The 17340-nt window shown below is 40.8% G+C and overlaps 1 protein-coding gene across 5 annotated transcripts; it reads left to right on the top strand.

Moving 5' to 3' along the window:
* Window positions 1–206: 206 nt before the first annotated feature.
* LOC121300726 (PWWP domain-containing DNA repair factor 3A-like) lies at window positions 207–16905 on the top strand. 5 transcript variants are annotated; one of them, XM_041229470.1, is made up of 18 exons: window positions 207–349; window positions 1662–1735; window positions 2371–2494; window positions 3291–3367; window positions 3789–3859; window positions 5459–5557; window positions 6436–7313; window positions 7869–8100; window positions 8444–8581; window positions 8977–9047; window positions 9220–9305; window positions 9445–9505; window positions 10845–10920; window positions 11384–11434; window positions 12128–12357; window positions 13606–13818; window positions 13975–14063; window positions 14524–16905. In XM_041229470.1, the coding sequence occupies exons 3-18, from the start codon at window positions 2438–2440 to the stop codon at window positions 14600–14602; spliced, it is 2508 nt and encodes an 835-aa protein (XP_041085404.1). In that variant the 5' UTR covers window positions 207–349; window positions 1662–1735; window positions 2371–2437; the 3' UTR covers window positions 14603–16905. The 5 variants fall into 5 exon arrangements, with proteins under 5 accessions (XP_041085404.1, XP_041085400.1, XP_041085402.1 ...); XM_041229466.1 differs by having other exon boundaries at window positions 7782–8100; XM_041229468.1 differs by having other exon boundaries at window positions 2323–2494; window positions 7782–8100.
* The last annotated feature ends 435 nt before the right edge of the window (window positions 16906–17340 follow it).

Raw genomic sequence — 17340 nt, 5'->3', positions numbered from 1 at the left:
ATTTTTATCATTTAATATTGTAGAAATACTAAAAAAATCTTCATACTCAGTGTTTTAATCATGCCCAAATTATTATTTTTACATACGTCTGATTAAACCAGAATAAAGCTACAAGGTCACGACCACAACAGAATCATTTTGTTCCCCACATTATGGGGGAAAAAAAAAAAAAACTACAGTTCCCATAATACCAAGCGAGGGCGATGGGAGACGCCCGATGGCTCGCACAACCTTCCAGTACCGAAAAAGCCTCGCGTCTTTTTTCCCCAAAAACGTTAATACCGGAAGAAGTGTGTTGAAAGATGTTCGTGATCGTGAAGTAAATAAGGCGGGGATACCAATGTGGAAGGTGAGAGTGAGGTTCAGAGGCGTGCGGGTTCAACATTGCTCAGTAAACTTTGCACAGAACCTGTTTTGTAAAGAATTAGAAAGGGCCACTTCATCCAGCCTTTTTTTTTCTCTTGGTGTTAAATTGCCGTTTGCAACACAGACAGTTCCCGTCCCAAATGTGGGCTTTTTTAGAACAGTATATGAAAACAACGATTGTATACGCTATGCATGTTTTTTTTTTGTTGCTGTTTTTTTTTAAATGTATTTTGTATTATGAAGTTATCTGTGTCGCTCTGCTGTTTATGATTGTAGCTTTGGATGGCGCAGTAAAGGGTGTTTTTTTTATAATCGCACGTCCGGCAGTCGCCCCTGTGTTTTGTTCCGGGCGTGTGCACTGACTCGGAAATAAAAATAGATTATGTAACGGACAGGAGTCGTGGGGTTCAGATTCAAATTAGAGTACACTTGAGGGAATTTGGGGGATTCAAAAATGCCTCATAAAAGTGGTCAAAACCTCCGCCACGTTTTGATGCATACGCGATCATTACAAATAAACACACACCTGAGCCCTGGTCTGTTGGGGCAAAAATAAACAGACGAGCCCTCCAGCTTCCCCGGGGTGTGTATATTATATTATTGAAGGACTGCTATTATATACATAATGTCGTTGTTGTTATTATCAGGGGCTGGAGTTTGAAAACAAACTATCTACAGGTTTTCTATGACGTGTTAACAACGTTGCTTGTTTATTATCAAAATAACTATAAACAGGTAAGCAGAGGGCTGTGTCCAACAGACAAGCTGACGGGAGTCCGGGAAACTACACGAAGGGCACCCAGTAATCAAGCCGTGATAAATTGTGATTTATTAGAATGCTTTAACGCAACAAAATCCTTTACAGTTTTAACGTTAAATTTTGAGATAAAAAAAAACGCTCGCTCGAGTTCTCAGACGATCTATTACTGTGCACCCTGAAGTAATGTGGGTCTGCCGTGGTAGTAATAATAATAATAATAATAATAATAATAATACATCTTCAAATTACAGACCCCCAAAGTGACCCGCAAATTGACATTAAGACACGCATACCTGCGATTATCATTGTACACCCGCAAAGTCAAACCAAAGATTCTGTTTAAGGTCAGTCTTGGCAGAACTTTTGGGGTGATGTAAAAAATTGAAGCTTGTCATTATCGTTACCAGCCCTCGTGTATCTGAAGCGAAGATTTTGTTTGGGCCTGTACTGTACTTCAGCTAATATCCCCCGTGTATCTGAAGCGAAGATTTTGTTTAGGCCTGTACTGTACTTCAGCTAATATCCCCCTTTACAGGACTTTGACCGTTTCTGCAGAAGCTTTTCTCTTTAAGACTGGACTCTCCAAAAATATACTCGGTACTTCTCACGGTAAGCCAAATTAATTCTGTATTTTAGTCTATTGTAACTGTACATTTGAATAGAACTTTACTGATATTGAAGTAGGGTTGAATAGTCCCTGTTTTAAGTATAGTCATTTGTACTTTTATTTGCATGTTTAAAATGAATGAAAAATTAAAGTGTCTTTTCTCAAAAGAATATGATATTTTAATGTATTTTAATACCCTTTTGTATAAATGTGTAAGCACATATTCATATTAACTTTTAAAAACAAAAGCAGTCCTATAGTTTGTTATGTATGCTAACATACAATAATAGCACACATTTTATGTGGTAATATTCGTGTAATTAGTTTAAATATTAGTTGTATGTGTGTAAAAACAGAAAGGCATTTTACTGAGCGTTTAACCAAAAGCTGTTTATGTGGATCTTGCCTGATTTTAATAATCTGGTATATTGTAAACTATGGAAATTGGATACTTTGTGTCAAATTTGAAAATGCAAAAGTAAAATGTAATTCTGACTATATAGTCTAGTTTTCTGTTGAAAATGCATGAGATTGTTTAAAGAAATGTTCAACAGCCGTTTACACACAGTGTTTAATGTGTTAAAGGTAGATTTACAGACTTCCGTGTAGCCGAAGGTTTCTTGTCTGTCTTGTGCAGCTGGCAGTTCTCCTTGGCAGTCTCGCGTTGGCACTGGCACCTCAGCAGGTCCACATGAGGGACAGGGATGGCAGAGCCGACCTACCTCTTGTGCCTGTGGGAAGGGCGCCTTTGGCCAGCAAAGGTGAGTAGATTGGCCCTTTATCTTTAAGTTTAAGGATGGGTAGAGTGCTGGAAATAACGCTCCCATTGCATAGCAGTTTGATCCATTCCTGCTTTTACTTTAGTTTAGTAAGACACATCCAAGCTTACTACCTGTGCACTGTGGCTAATCAAGCACATAGTAAAACCTGGAATGGGTGAAACTGCTCTGCAACAGGAGTCGTATTTCCATCCCTGGGGTGGGAGTCAGCGCTAAATTGATGTGCAGGTGGGTGGTTTGGAGAATGGTAAATGACAAGCTGTGTGTTCAGAGATCCGATGGAGAAATATAAAAGTTCAGAATGAAAGTACGCCTCCTAAAAGAGGTGATTTTGTAGGTGTGTAGTTTTAAACTTTGAGAAGCTTCAGATGTCATTTTGATTGTTTTTTTTTTTTATATTCCCCTTACTAATTAAAGGGGTTCATAGTCATTCAGAGTGATTCAGGGTTCTGCTGTACCAATATAAAGTTACAATTTTTTTTCTCTATCTGCCTTTACTCTGCTTTGAGCTTGACTGGAGAAGTGCTGAGATGAAGCCTTGCTCAGTCCATTCAAAGCATATTTTTTGTACGTTCTTTATTGCTGCTAAATGGGATAGGTGCAGCAGTGTAGACTATAATCACACATACTCTTGACTGTTAGTTTTACTTTTCATTTGAACTGGTACTGATGTAGCAGTATCTCCTAAATGAATGGAATGGTCTGCTTTTCTGTAGTATGTCATAGTCATGGATTCACAGATTCAAGTCCTAAATACATGTTTTTTTTTTTTCTCTAGCTTTTGCAACGGGCTGCTGTCTGCTCAAAAACCAGCAAAGATAATATTGAAGTGGAAATATTTTGCAAGGAAAAACGGTAACTATGCCATCTGCTTGTAAGTGGTTTACAGGCATGTTCAGAAACAACCTTTTGAGTGTTAGTACTCACTTCGCTGTGTTTTCTCGGTATGGCTAGTGAGCGTGAACACTATTTCTGAATGTGGCAATCAGTATAGCAGTACAAAGATAAACGCTACATTGTTTCCCATTTTGTTTTTGGTAATTTAAAGTTGATATTTTTTCATCATTTATCACTCATCCCTGGATTGTGGTATTTTCCTTTAAAATATTCTAGAAGTCTGATTAAGGTTAAGGTTGCAGTGTTTGTCTTCAAGTATAGGAGCCCTCCTGGAGTGTGTCTGGGGGACGGGATGGGATGGGACAGGGACTGGACTGTTTCGTCAGGAAACAGATAAATCTCATGAATGACGAATGAGATGTAACCTTTGTTTCGCCAGGGTGTTGATAAGTCAGGCTGACACGGCCCCACTGTCCCGACAAAATATTGAAGACATCTCCCGACATCTTGGTGAGTAGAATCAGGAACTCGCTGTTAATCTGCTCCTTGGTGTGCTTTCCAGTACATCCAAGATACTGGCTTCTGTTGGAATGATTGAGACCCAGGAGGAAGCAATGCTGGTTCTAAAGAGCAACTCAGCACTGGTCTTAAGTATTAGTTATCTTACCTTTTGTATTGTTCTGGTTATTTAGAATCAGAATCTAGGTGTCTATGGGAACTAGGGCTGGGCCGGTCAAAAAGGTCCATGGTATGATAACTGTAAAAATAAAACAAATACCACGGTAACCTTAATATCATGGTATACACAAGATTTAAAATTAAAGCTTACTTCACTGTGTTCATAGGAACACAAACATAGCTTTAACTGTGCATTGAAATTGCGATACTTGCAGTATAGCACAAAAAGAATGGTGTCAGTAACGTAACGTACCTAAACCGCTATACCGACTCATCCCTAATGGGGACACCGTGTCTGTCTGTCTGTGTGATGTCAAACTTACATTTTTAAATGTACATACCGTGGACAGAGGTCATGTAGTGATTAGGGGTGAAACCAAATATTCGAGTAATCAAGTATTCTAAATAAAATTACCACTCTAATACTCAAGTTTTGAATACTCTATTCCATTTTTAAAACAAATGGAGAAATGAACCAACTACACACCTTTTAAGAGAAGAGGAAGTTAAGTTATAAGCCACTACAATTGTCACCTCACTGCAGGGAGGTGGGGTTCTTCATTGCCTAGATCCGCTATTGGCTAAGAGAGTACATGAGCAGTAAAAAAAAAAAAAAAAAAAAGTTTTTAAAAAAGCAACACATGGAAGTATTTTGAAAAACAAGACCACCGTGCAGTGTAATTTCGTATCATAATTCAACGACCTCAATTTTCAATCATCTAAAATGCAATCGCCCATCTGCTTACAAACAAGCGTTGCATCTTTTACTGTGCGCAGTGGTGGGCGATGTGATGTGTCTCGGGCAGGAAACAAAAAGCATTTCATGTTTTTCGTTTTTAGTTTCTTGTTTGTTAAAAGTTAACATTATTATATGATAGAATCAGCAAGTACGGGTACAGTACGTGTCTTTTTTTGTTATGTTAATAGATGTTATCAAGCAAGTATATTTTGTTGTGCTTTGTTAGTAAACAGTCATGTTGTGTTTTATATGAGTTGTCAAAGGGTGTTAAATGCAGTTGAAAGTTTTGAAGGTCATTTTTATAATTAAAACCCCTCTGCTGTGTATTCTTATTTCTTGCTTCTAGTTTAAATCATTTTTTTTTACTTCTAGTACATTAGATGCCTTAGATGTTTCTTCACTGTTACTGTTGATGTATTTATCTATGCATCCCTATGTGTGGTTGCTGCTGATACTTTTGAAGGACCTGTCACTCTTTTGAGTAAATAGAGGAGTATTCGGGTATTCAAAACTTTTATTCTTGATGTACTTGAATATCTTATTTGACATTCCCACCCCTAATAGTAATCAGCTGTTTCATAGACAGCTGTGGCGGGAGTGAATGCATTCACATGCTGGTTAGAATGGGGCTGCATGCACTTGCATGCTGGTTAGAATGGGGTGTCACTCTTCTCGTGCTTCTGGCTTTACAGACTTGGATTCCAATCGGCAGCATGTTTTAGACATATTTACTAACGAAGATGACAGCGATGAAGAGTTTTGGGGTTTCCCCAGTGAGAACCACAGGACTGGTATGTATGAAAACAGCAAACACTAGAGCTACACTTCCATCTGTAGAGCAGTGATTCTGAAACCTTTTCAATGTAGGGACCACTGTGATGTTTGGATTTTTCCCACAGACCGCTTGCCATGCATTTTTTTACAACAGCATTTTTAAACACATTTTTATGTGTATATGTGTAAGTACATTTAGAAACTAAGTTATTTCTATAACTCCCCTAACTTAATGAGATCCCTGGGATGGAATCTTCGCTACCACTACCAGTTCATCAAGCAAGGTTGGCATTTTGCACATTGAAGTGATGGTAAAGTTTCAGTTTCTTTTGTTAAAAAAAGATGTTTTTTTTTCTTTCACATTCTGAATGCTTTGTAGATAAATGCCGTCTCAGTTTTGCAGGTTTAAGAGCTTCATTTGACAAAACCTCCTGACAAATAACACACTGGGTTTTGGGTTATCCTCCGATCCAGTAGATGTAAATACCTGTGCTAAATATTCTGGATTGTATTTGTGACACAGAGGCTTTCTTTTCTTAGAAGGTGGCTGAAATTTGGCAATTCCTGTTTTGGTTAAATATGACAGTGTTAAGAACAGACGGTACATTATTTCCAGCAGTAGTGTTGAGAATTTCATTTTCACATAGTCTTGTGAGATATTAAACCTGAAATCGATCATTCACACTGCGATACGGTTCACAAGTCAAGCAACAGATATAGCCTTTTTTTTGTTTCACATTAACTTCTGTTACTATCCCACTAACCCCTCCAAAAAACTAATGTGGAAATAGGAATATTCCTATATCCATGGCAATACCGTAGCACATATTTCATGTTGTTGAAAATGAAAAGTACAAAAACTGTGGTTAATGTTTGCTTTTTATTTGTGTGCCAGATCAAAAACTGGAAACCAGCCAACCTGACCCTGTAAAAGAGTTGCTGTACAGGAAAGCTCTCCGCCTAGCGCTGAATGTTTTATCCGAAATCGCTTCCTGCCCCTCTCCGGTCAGCCCTGGGAAGAGAAAACGAGGAAGACCAAAACAACAAACGGCTACCGGCCCCTTAGAACCTGATTTTGACATCAAAACAAGGGGCTGTCCCCTAACACTGCCCCCTGGTGGTAGTGACACGCAACAGCACTGTGAAGCCGTTACACCAGAAAAGAGGGGCAAACCGAAGAAGGTGAAGGGGCCCAGTGACTCGACAACAGAACTTAAAACCAGAAGTAGTTTGAAAGAGGAGAAAGGGATTCCGAGGGACAGGAGATGTCCCTCGGCACTGCCTCCTGGTGGGAGTGGCACTCTACAGCACTGTGAAGCCGTGACACCAAGAAAGAGGGGTAGGCCGAAGAAGATCAAGGGCCCCAGTGACTCGACAACAGAACTACAAACCACAAGTAGTTTGAAAGAGGAAAGAGGGATTCTAAGGGGCAGGAGCGAGACAGACCCCAAAGATGTTACCCAGACCCCTCCAGAGACACTAAGCCCATGTGCACCAAGAGTAAAAGCCATATCATCTAAAAAGCAGAACAGCAAGAGAAACTGTTTGCTTGGCTCTCCCCAGACAGACTCTGGAGAAATAGAATTGGAGCAGACTCCTGGTTTTCACCCTCCAATTCACAGTTCCACGCCAGACAACCTCTTGAGAACAGATTTGGGATGCAGTGCAATTGGGAGCCCTTGGAAATCTCCACAGGGAACGCCCAAGAGGAAAGTAGGAAGGCCGCCGTCTAGACACTTGCGGAAACTTTCCTGGGAGAGTTGTGGTCCAAAGGTAGGAATGAAACCGACCATCTTGTTGTCTTATTGTAATGGTGACTTGGTACGTGTGTGTGGAATTTTCGCCTTTTTGAAAAAATATACATATGGTTACAGGTGCAATATACAGGGTGATTAGTAAGTAAGCTTACCACATCAATGATAGGGTGTGTTGATGTGGTAAACTTACTTACTAATCACCCTGTATATGGAATAATCAACAAGCAGTCTGGTTAACGAGGGAATGTTTACAACTGGCCAGCATTGGTGAAAATAAAGACAATGTGGGATTGTTCCCAGGCTGTCGGTTTGTGGATGTAAGTGATATGAAAATATGAAGCGGGTGTAATAGCAGTATGATTTATAGCATGGTTTCTTGCCCCTTATTTAATTTTAAAATAGGCATTATAGCGCTTGTTTTTCATAATAGAAATGGGTGTTGAGAAGCACCAGGCTGACATTGTTTTGTCTGAAACACCTGCAGTCCAAGTGTGAACAAGGACAAGCCTCCATAATAAGCAGGAAGAGACAGGAGACGGGTCAGGTGACTGGTGCTGGTTTGAACACACAGCGTGGGGTGCTAGAGACGGACCGTGGCTGTGTCGGCGTGGCTCTGGAGCAGCCCCCAGTGGTAAATCCACGCAGATTGAACAGGAGCTGCCCGGACCTGGCTGTAAACTCAGAGAGAGGACAGGGGCGGACCCTCATCCCACAAGCACTGCAGAAGGAAGCAGACCGTACAGAGGAGCCGCCACGCCGCACAGTCACATTTGAGCTGCCGCAGTTCGAACTGGAAGAAAATGGTATGGCAGCAGTGTGGCTGTGAATGCTGAGTTGCACACTCGCTGTACATCTCTGTTACATCTTACATCTTATTGTTTTGCCATCTGTATGGAGAAGTTTTTCAAGTTGGTTGCAGGTGAAAGAAATGTTTGCTTTCTTTATAAAACCGGATGGCAATGAACAAGTAGCTTCCACTTTCACTTTCTTATTTTTTTTGTTGGCTGATGCCCATCTTGAATAAGTGGCAGTTGATTTCCCCCAGTAATCAAGACATCTCTGTAGTTTGCATTTCACACTTTACATTTAAACAAGTACGTTGTGTGCTATCCACATGTATAATGTGCCATTGTGTGGTGTTGGCAGGGAGGGGGTCGCTGTCCTCGGACCTGTCCATAGAGATGAGTTTACTGAACGAGTCCACCCTGGAGAGCTCTCTGCAGGAGGAGGAGGAGGAGGAGGAGGACGACGAGCTAGAGCTGCCCAGCTTCATGAAGGACAAGGGTGAGGATCAGCCCTAGCACACAGGCTCGCAGAAAGGGTGGATACTGAGAATGGGCTTGCTGGTTTGACTGTCTTACCGGAAATAGCTCAGCAGCAGCAGATCGAAATGCAAAGTCCTGTTTTTGCTTTGTATGATTTCTTCTGTGGTCTATGATTGTGTAGGTTTACAAAAACAATGTGGCTTTATGGTTAGGGCTAGGAGGCAGTGTGGCATAGTGGTTAGAGCGAAGGGACTGGGAGGAGGCAATGTGGCATAATTGATTGAACTGAGGGAGAGGGCAGTAAAGCCTAGCAGTCAGAAGAGAAAGTGGGTTAGAAGAATACTAAGGCAATGCATAAATAACAGGAATCCATCTGAAAAAGAGCCATCTGTAACAGGGTCTATCTGTCTGCAGAGCCATGTTCCATAACAGAAGGAATGTGTGTGTGGTGTAAGTTCCAGAAGTACCCCTTCTGGCCAGCGCTGGTGAGTACACATTGGATTTGTGATCATTAAGCAGGTACTGCGCAGGTAGGCATGTTTTGTTTATTATTGCTAGTTGGTTCACCAATACAGCCTTGCATTACTCCACACTGAATGCATCAGTGTTTTGATGAGTCTGCATCTTATGAGCTTTTGTTTCCCTGTCATTAACAAGGTAAAAAGTGTGAACCACAAGAATAAGAAGGCGAGCATTATCTTTGTTGATGATTTTCTGTTGGACAAGAACAAGTTTCGAAAGGGGTAAGGGTGTTACTGTTTGTGAAAGGGGGTGTGAGTTGAAAGGGGGTGTGCTTGACCCACACCTCTGAACGGGGAGAGTTTGAATGTAGGATCCACCTTTATTGTTCTGAGTTACATCGTATATTTTGGTCTTTTTCAGCATGTGTGTGTCTTTAAGAACACTGAAACCTTTTGATTGTGAAGAGAGGGAGCAGTATATAGTAAGTGCATTTATTTCCTCTCTATGTTTTTGCACAGTGTTCTCCTTGTTTCTGTGGTTTGCTCAGCATGCATACTCTGTCCTCCAAGACAATGGGATCACTACATAAAGCCAGTGAAACAATCCTTGGACTGCAGCATGCTGTTTTGCATGCTGAATCAAACCACAATCTGGTTTGCCTTGGAGAATTGTTTTCCTAATTTTGCATTCCTGCAGTGGTGACCAGTACACCAAACACTGCCATCCATTCTGGTGGATCTCAACGGGCTCTGCAGTCCACCAGTAAGCTAGGACCAACAATTATTAGCGGGATTTAATAGAATAGGGTCCAATGCGTAAAATAGCAATATTAAAACAAAACAACCACAACAAACAAACTTGTAATCAAAGCACTTTTAATATTAAACCTTTGCAGTCCATTTATTCAACACTTGTCAGGCGCATCAGGTCCAACTTATTTTCACACACGCTGTTTTAATTTTATTTATTTTTCCCCCCCAAGAGTAAAAGAGGTTTAAAAGGCATTGAATTGCAAAAGGACACTCAGTACTGTATCTCCAGCCAAGTCAAACCCCTTGTTCGCTGTGTTTTTCACATGCCTCTTTATAGACGTGCATACTGATAAATCCTCTCTTGATCACTCATTTTATCACCAAACTCCTCAATTGATTATTTTATTATTATAACATCTCAAAAAGCTCTGCAAATGCCCTTGATATTCTTTGAGCGCTGGATGCAGAAGCAGCGGTCTCCTTTGTTTATGTCCGTGTTATCTATGTGGTGCATGGGGCTATCGGATACGCCTTTTTTTTTTCGGCTTCAGGTATGGGGGGTTCTCCACTGGCTATTTGTCAAGCCAAGCGAGAACCAAACCGTGAAACTCCAGCCTCACATCTGAATCTGCGAGTCCGGCCAGGGGCGGGGTTAAGGATTTTCATCATTACGTTGCGTCAGTCAATACACCACAAAGACAAACGACATGCTGTACCATGTGTATAACTGAGGCTTTAGCAACTTATTTTTTTAAGCACCCAAACAAAAACAACTAGAAATAAAATACAAGATACAGCTGTACCGTTGGTCTATTCATTTTTGAACACCATTTGTTTCCGCATCTTTTGGCAAACAGTGAATTAAAAACAATAATTAACAACTGTCTCCCATTGCGTGTGACGTCAGTAGCACTGCTCTGCTCTGCAGTGAATAAACAACCCAGGCTCCCCTTCACCACACCATGAGGGCTTGGTACCACCCCGGCGCGGCTCCTTTGAATGGTGGAAAATTATGCTTGTAATGGTTCACCTGTGTGAATGTCAATGGTTTTTTCTTTCTGTCTGTAGACAACTGCTCGAGAAACCTATCACCGTGCCATTGACTGGTGTGTGGCGTTGATTGACGACTACAGCATTCGAATAGGTGGGCATGTCTTTCAATGTCAGATTTTGTGCTGTGTGCTGTCTCTCAATTTAAACTAGGGTTTAATCCTCACATTTTCTATTCATCTATTTAATCAGCCGATTGATTAATCACACCTGTTTGCTAGTGATATTAAAAAGACAATTGCAAAGAATGTAAAGTATTATCGTAATGCTATTTACTGCAGATGTTTCATAATGTCTGATATTGTTTAGTATACATATTTACTTACATGCAATTTGACATCTTAAAAATATTTGCGACTAAGATGATACGATAATGTGGGACTCTGTTTATGTAGTTTTGACTTTAAAGTCAGTAAATTACCAGGTTTAGTCCTATTTTGAGATTGAAACAGGGACAGTGTTTAGCTCAGACACTGCTTCGATCAGTTGACTCTAGAATGAAATTAAATGTAAAAGAGCATGTTTTGATTCCTGTTCCGATTTTTCTTTTTAAACAGCCTGTGGTTCCTTCTCTGGCTCTCTTGTGGAATACTGTGTGGACGATATCAGTAAGCCATTTTATTGTTTGGAGGCAGAGGTTGAGTTTTGTCGATCCGTGTTTTTTTTTTTTTTTTTTTTTTTTCCCCCCATTATGATGTATTTGTTTTTCTACTTTAAATTTGGGTGACACAGATGTTCCATGTGCAGTGTTAAAATAGAGTAATACATGAGCTGCTTGGTATCGAATGAGTTTCTTTGCTGTTGGTCACATGGTCTGAGTGCAGCATAGGAATCCCCAACAACTTTCAATCTACGACATTGTATCTACAGTAAATATCATGTGAAACTGGAAATTAATTTAGAATTAAAAAAAAAAAAAAAAAAAAAAAAATGTAATAGCATTTTATACAAGTAGTTACACTGCAGCCAGCAATAACTGACATTTAAATCTTGTGCTTAGCAACCAACTCTGTCACTGTGATGCAGTTAATGCACCTGTGTTTGTATAATCCTATTCTGCACCTGCATGCTTTCAGTTGTATTGGAAGGGTGTTGTAAATAGTGTGCACAATTAGCTTTTTGAACAGTACTGTTGTCAGTGCATCGATTTGCTGATGATACCTGGCGGATATCCGATCAGGAAACGGCTTGCTGATTGCACCCCTAGAGGTGGCTTCAGCTATTAGGTGGGCTGGAATTGATTTCACCAACGGAGAATCCTTCTGCCCTTCCCTGTGATGGAGTCCTTTTGCTTGCTCCAGGCTACCCAGTCAGAAGGGAGTTCCTCCAGGGCCCCTCCAGAATGACGTTCCCCAGTAACCTGCTGATGCTGGAGAAGGACACCCTGGACTGCCAGATTGACAGCCCCCACTGTCGCCCAGCCGCCTCCAAGAAGCTGCTGCCCGACCGCTCTCGTGCGGCCCGGGACAAGGCCAACGAGAAGCTGGTGCAGTACATCGTCAAGACCCGCGGCGTGGAGAAGCACCTGCAGGTGAGCGGGAGCCAGAGCCCATAGCGGACATAGGAGCAGGAGAGTATTTACCAAGCAGGCGAAGTCTTAAAGGATCCCAGGGACAACGTAGAAAAGTAATCTGTGCCATCCCCTCAAGTGTTAAAGCTGAAGGAATGCACTTTGAGAGAGCAGTATTGTGACTTAAACCATTTTAACTGTCTACAACTAGCAAGAATCAACTCTGTCCTGGCTGGTGTCTGCGTTAGGGGAGCTATGGAGCAGTATTTTTTTTTTTTTTATAAAACTGCAGCTGCCGCTATTATAAAGTATAAAGCCTCTTATCTCAGAAACCATTTGAGGAAGTGACTGTGTCTTTGCACGATTTATATAAATACTGCATGCTGAACATTGCCTGACTAGTTGAGGGCTTGTGTCTTTTTAGGTTTACATTGTATAAAGATAGCACACTTTGGGTTCTGCGCTTATTTGGTACACTGTTTTGTACTGTGGTTTTCTCAGGTAAGTTCTATTACTGGTTTTGTCCAATAAAATTAGTTTTCCATCTGTCTTGTTTTCACTTTTGGCTATATAGTGTCTTTGAAAGTGATACACAGTTGTCTTCTAGTTTGATAATATAGATCAAATGAGTAGATGTGTTCTCTTAAATGTATTGCGTACCTTGAGTTGTATTGTAAATAAAATTCCCCTATTGCCAATAAATTTAATCCCTTTCTGGCAACATTTAGTGTAATCTGAAGCCACGTGAACTCTTGCAGATGCAGAACGATACAAGCATATCTTCAAATGAATAGTGTGACCAGCTGACCCAAGCAGTTAAAGCAAGTTCTGTTAAGGAGTTTTGTCTGCAGATAACAAAATAACCTTGTAGAAGCAAAATCATTATTAGAAAATGAACTAAACAAAATAATGAAGACGGTGCAGGCAAAGAGCAATGAAGGTAAAACACCACTTGGCGTACTCGCGCCTTTGTTTTTCTGTAGATCAAGGCATTCGGGCATTCTTGCCGGTACATTGCTAACAATCTGTTTTATGGGCTTGTGAGTATCCCTTGCATCATATACAGCGAAGCCATGTAAGAGCAAAGTAAAGCAGGCCTCCGCTACGCATTCTTCCAAACCGTTCTCTATCGGCGAGCTCAGTCCGCTTTGTAATATTCCCGGGGATGCTTTGTTTTTGTTCTAGTTTAAAATGATTCAGTTCATTTGATCATATTGTGGCTGTGTGAGCTTTACTGACCGGTGCGCTCTGCCTCCTTCCCTCCTGCAGGAGATCATCGCGGGCAGGAAGCCGTCGCGCTGGCTGACGGAGTTCCTGCATCGCAGCCGCTTCCTCAAGTGGGTGGACACCTACCTGGAGGACGACGCCCAGCTGGAGGTGTTGGTGAACTACCTGCAGTCCGTCTGCAAGAGCGTGCAGAACACACAACTCTCAGTCGAGCTGGACCGCATCCGCTTCATACTGGACGTGCTGCTGCCAGAGGTGGGCCTTGTTTACTGATTGAACTGAAAACCGCCAGCGGTAATCACGTTAGTTTCTGACAGCCATCTAAATAAGGCTTTTTTTTGTTTTGTTGCTGTGAGTTGTCTCTCAACCTGCACAGCAGTGTTGTTACTGTGAACTGTCTCCCTTTCTCAGGCTGTGATTGGAGCCATTGCTGCTGTTGACAAGATCTCGCTGGAAAAGGCCGAGGAGAAGTATATGAAGGGCCCTGTCTTCAGTGAACGGTAAGGAAACAGATCAAACAGAAAACACTTTAACAGGGAGCATTGTGTAACATTCACAATAGATCTTGGGTTGAAAAACTCTCTTAAGAGAATTTTTAAAAGCTTGGGCTACTGAAGGTTCTCGGTACAATGAAAGGGGGACCAATAATATGTTCATAGAGCTTATAATGTAGGCAAATGGATGTTGGTTTTGGGTAGCGTACCACCACTTTTTTATAACAATCTAATATTGTCTCTATCAAATTGAGGGCTGTCCTGTAACAACCTGATATACCACGATTTCAGGTTCTTTTGTGGGATTTCAACTTTTGCTTAATGTTACCATTAAAAAGTATTCTAGCGGTATATATTTGTTTTTCTAAATGTGGTGAAAATGTGTATTAATTGTGAACAGGACATGAGAGTGGGTTAAATAAAACCAAATGGTTCCAGCTTGTCATGCTGCTGTCCTCCTTTTCAGGGAAATAGAAGAATTCAACAGGCAGATTGAGAAGGAGGTCAAGGTGAAGAACCGATCGCTTGGCGTCCAGCAACACTAGTCACACCGCAGTGAATGGAGGAGTGCCTTTCTCTTACTGGCATCTATCTGCTTGGGAGACTGAGGAGAGAAAGACCGAGCACCACCCTTCATGCACAAGGGACCCTGTCCTGACACCTGGGATTATTGTGTCAAAGTATTCATTCCTAATAGCGGGAGAGGGGGTCTCATTCAAATTGTATTGGTCTTACCAGAATTCTACACCCCTGGTTAACTCTAGACTTTTTATTCCACATTTCATTCTGTTGGTTTGTGTAAATGTATGAACAGCATTAAACCTTCCCAGAGTCCTACTGGAAAATGACGTTGTAGTGCAGCTGAAAGTTCAACTCTAAGTATACACACCATACAGTCGAGTTTGAGAGAGGAGTGTTAAAATAGACAAAACTCGGTATCAGTGCCCTGCAGTTGTGATAGCTGGAACGAGTCAAGGCAATCGCACATTTCAGATGTTTGTTGTATATTTCATCCCCCGTGACGCGGAGGCAGTGGTACGTCGATACATACGTATGTCACACTTGACAGGGTTCTCGACGTATCTGAAAAGGCGATTTATCCCATTGTCATGAAACTTGGTATTCGCATTCTTTAGCATAAGTTGTTTATCATTCTCTGCATATAGGGGGGTGTCTGTCCGTACAGACGTCAATCTGTATGCCACGTTTTCAGCATCTATCTAGAAAACTGCTTATCCAGTCATTGTGAACATTTATTTAGCATTTATCTGAAGAATCGCTTATCAGAAACTAGGTAATTTTTCTGTACATACTGCTGCTGTGTGAACATATTAGGTTGTGCTCATGGAATAAATACATAACTCCATGGCTGTTCAGAGTGTATCCTCTGCCTTTTGTATTGTTACCGAGCGGCTTTCAGAACCCATTTGTAGCTTGTGGGTGCAAAGCTTCAATAACCTAAATATAAAACATATGATGCATGTTGTTGGCCTGTTTTAATATTCCATCACAACAGCAATTATTACATCCAGCAGTGATACAAAGTAAACCCTGAAACTACTATTATCACACATTTTGGTTTTCTTCAAATGCTTCCGTCAGTGTTGGGTAGTACAGTTCATTTCATTGACCTCGTACTGTCACTGAAAAGTTTTCTTCTCGAATGAGCCGCTGAAATAGATGTACTGGTCATCTGGGCTGTGGTTTTTTTAATGGTAAAAAATGCCTTTTTTCACAGCACTTCACAGTGTAAAAATAGACATGTTACTATTTTATCATTAAATAAAGCTGGTGTAGTTGGCGGCAGGCTTTTTACGAAGAGAAACATATATATTTATATAGTCATGATACGTTGTAAAACACTGTAATGGAAACGTGAAATTAAGTGTAAAATTTGAAATGCAAAAGAAATATAAAGGTTATGACTGAACAGTAAATCAAGTCTGTGTTTAATATTGGAAATGAACAGTGTAGACAGTAAACGCACAGCTTTAAACGTTTAATCGGTGAGTGCGGATCTACAGCCTTAATTTGGGAATATTTTCTGATCTCTGTTTTAATTGTGTGTTGTGTAGTCGGAATGTTCTTTTTCATCGCTCCCCTAGTCAAAGACCGTTTTATGTCCTTCCTAACGCATCCACTGAAAAAAATGAATTGCACAGCCTACTGCTACAATAGTATTACAATGATGTTTTATTAGCAAGCTCGTGCAGTGTTTGGGAAGAGGTAAGAAACGATACGTAGACAATAAAAGTTGTGCCTAACAAGGGGATATTCTTGTGACATAAGTGAATGAAATACATATGATTGCTTACTGTTAACTACACTTCTGTTTAACAGTGCTGAGTGGTTTGCTTTAATTTTTTCCTTGATTTATTATTTTTTTTAAATCAATCTTGCATTCATTCAAACCAGCACTTAATGAGCCTCTGCTGTATTTTTAGAGACGCATGGATATTGTTATTGAGTGTACGTGTCAACCAATAATGAGAGAGCTGTACCTCTCTGCTGTGAGCCAAGATTTGAATATGATTAATCAGCTAAGCCCAGGTTCCAAGTGTGGGGCTCCACTGAACTGAAGTAAATCAGGCTCCGAATGACCCCGCCGACTGGCAGGGAATGTTCCAGCAGTGGTTGAAATGACACCAAATCTCTGCACGTTTTACTTCAGGGAGTAATGGTGCTTCATTCTTTTGTAAATATTTTCGTTTTTAAATCAAGAAACCCCCTATCTCTCTTAAAGGATTGGTTCAGGTGAAAAATGTAAATATGCAAGTATATGGGTCTGGGCTTCTGGGGGGTTTTCTTTCTTTCATTATTTTTGTAATAAATGTAATTGCAAACATGATGTGAGATTTGTTTTTGTTTGGTTTAAAGTAACAACCCTGTTATATTGTGAGTGTTTATTGTCCTATTTACTCTGACACAGCTGTAAGCATGTGTTTTTTGTTTTGTTTTTTCCCCCCATTCACTTCCTGTCACAGATAACACTACCCCACTTTGATTCCTTTGTGCAGAGTGTAAGTCTAAGGTGGGTGCAATCGTGTTAAGTTCTGCCCCGATTGACTTGACAATTTCCAACAGCAGGTCAAGATCAAATGCATTTCAATCAGTCCCAGTTAGGATTGCAGGCTGGCAGGACTCCATCTCTCCACACTGAGGGGGGAAGTTACCTAATGGTGGTTCAATGAAAAGGGTATTTTAATGGCAATTTTAAATTGCAAAAAACATGTGATCCATGATCTTTTAGTTACTTGTAGTGTGTGGGTTCAGACTGGATTGC

This window comes from Polyodon spathula, chromosome 26, assembly GCF_017654505.1.
Source record: "Polyodon spathula isolate WHYD16114869_AA chromosome 26, ASM1765450v1, whole genome shotgun sequence".
Lineage (NCBI taxonomy): Eukaryota > Metazoa > Chordata > Actinopteri > Acipenseriformes > Polyodontidae > Polyodon > Polyodon spathula.
The sequence above is the reverse complement of the archived record's forward strand: the minus strand, read 5'-3'. Positions and strand labels throughout refer to the sequence as shown.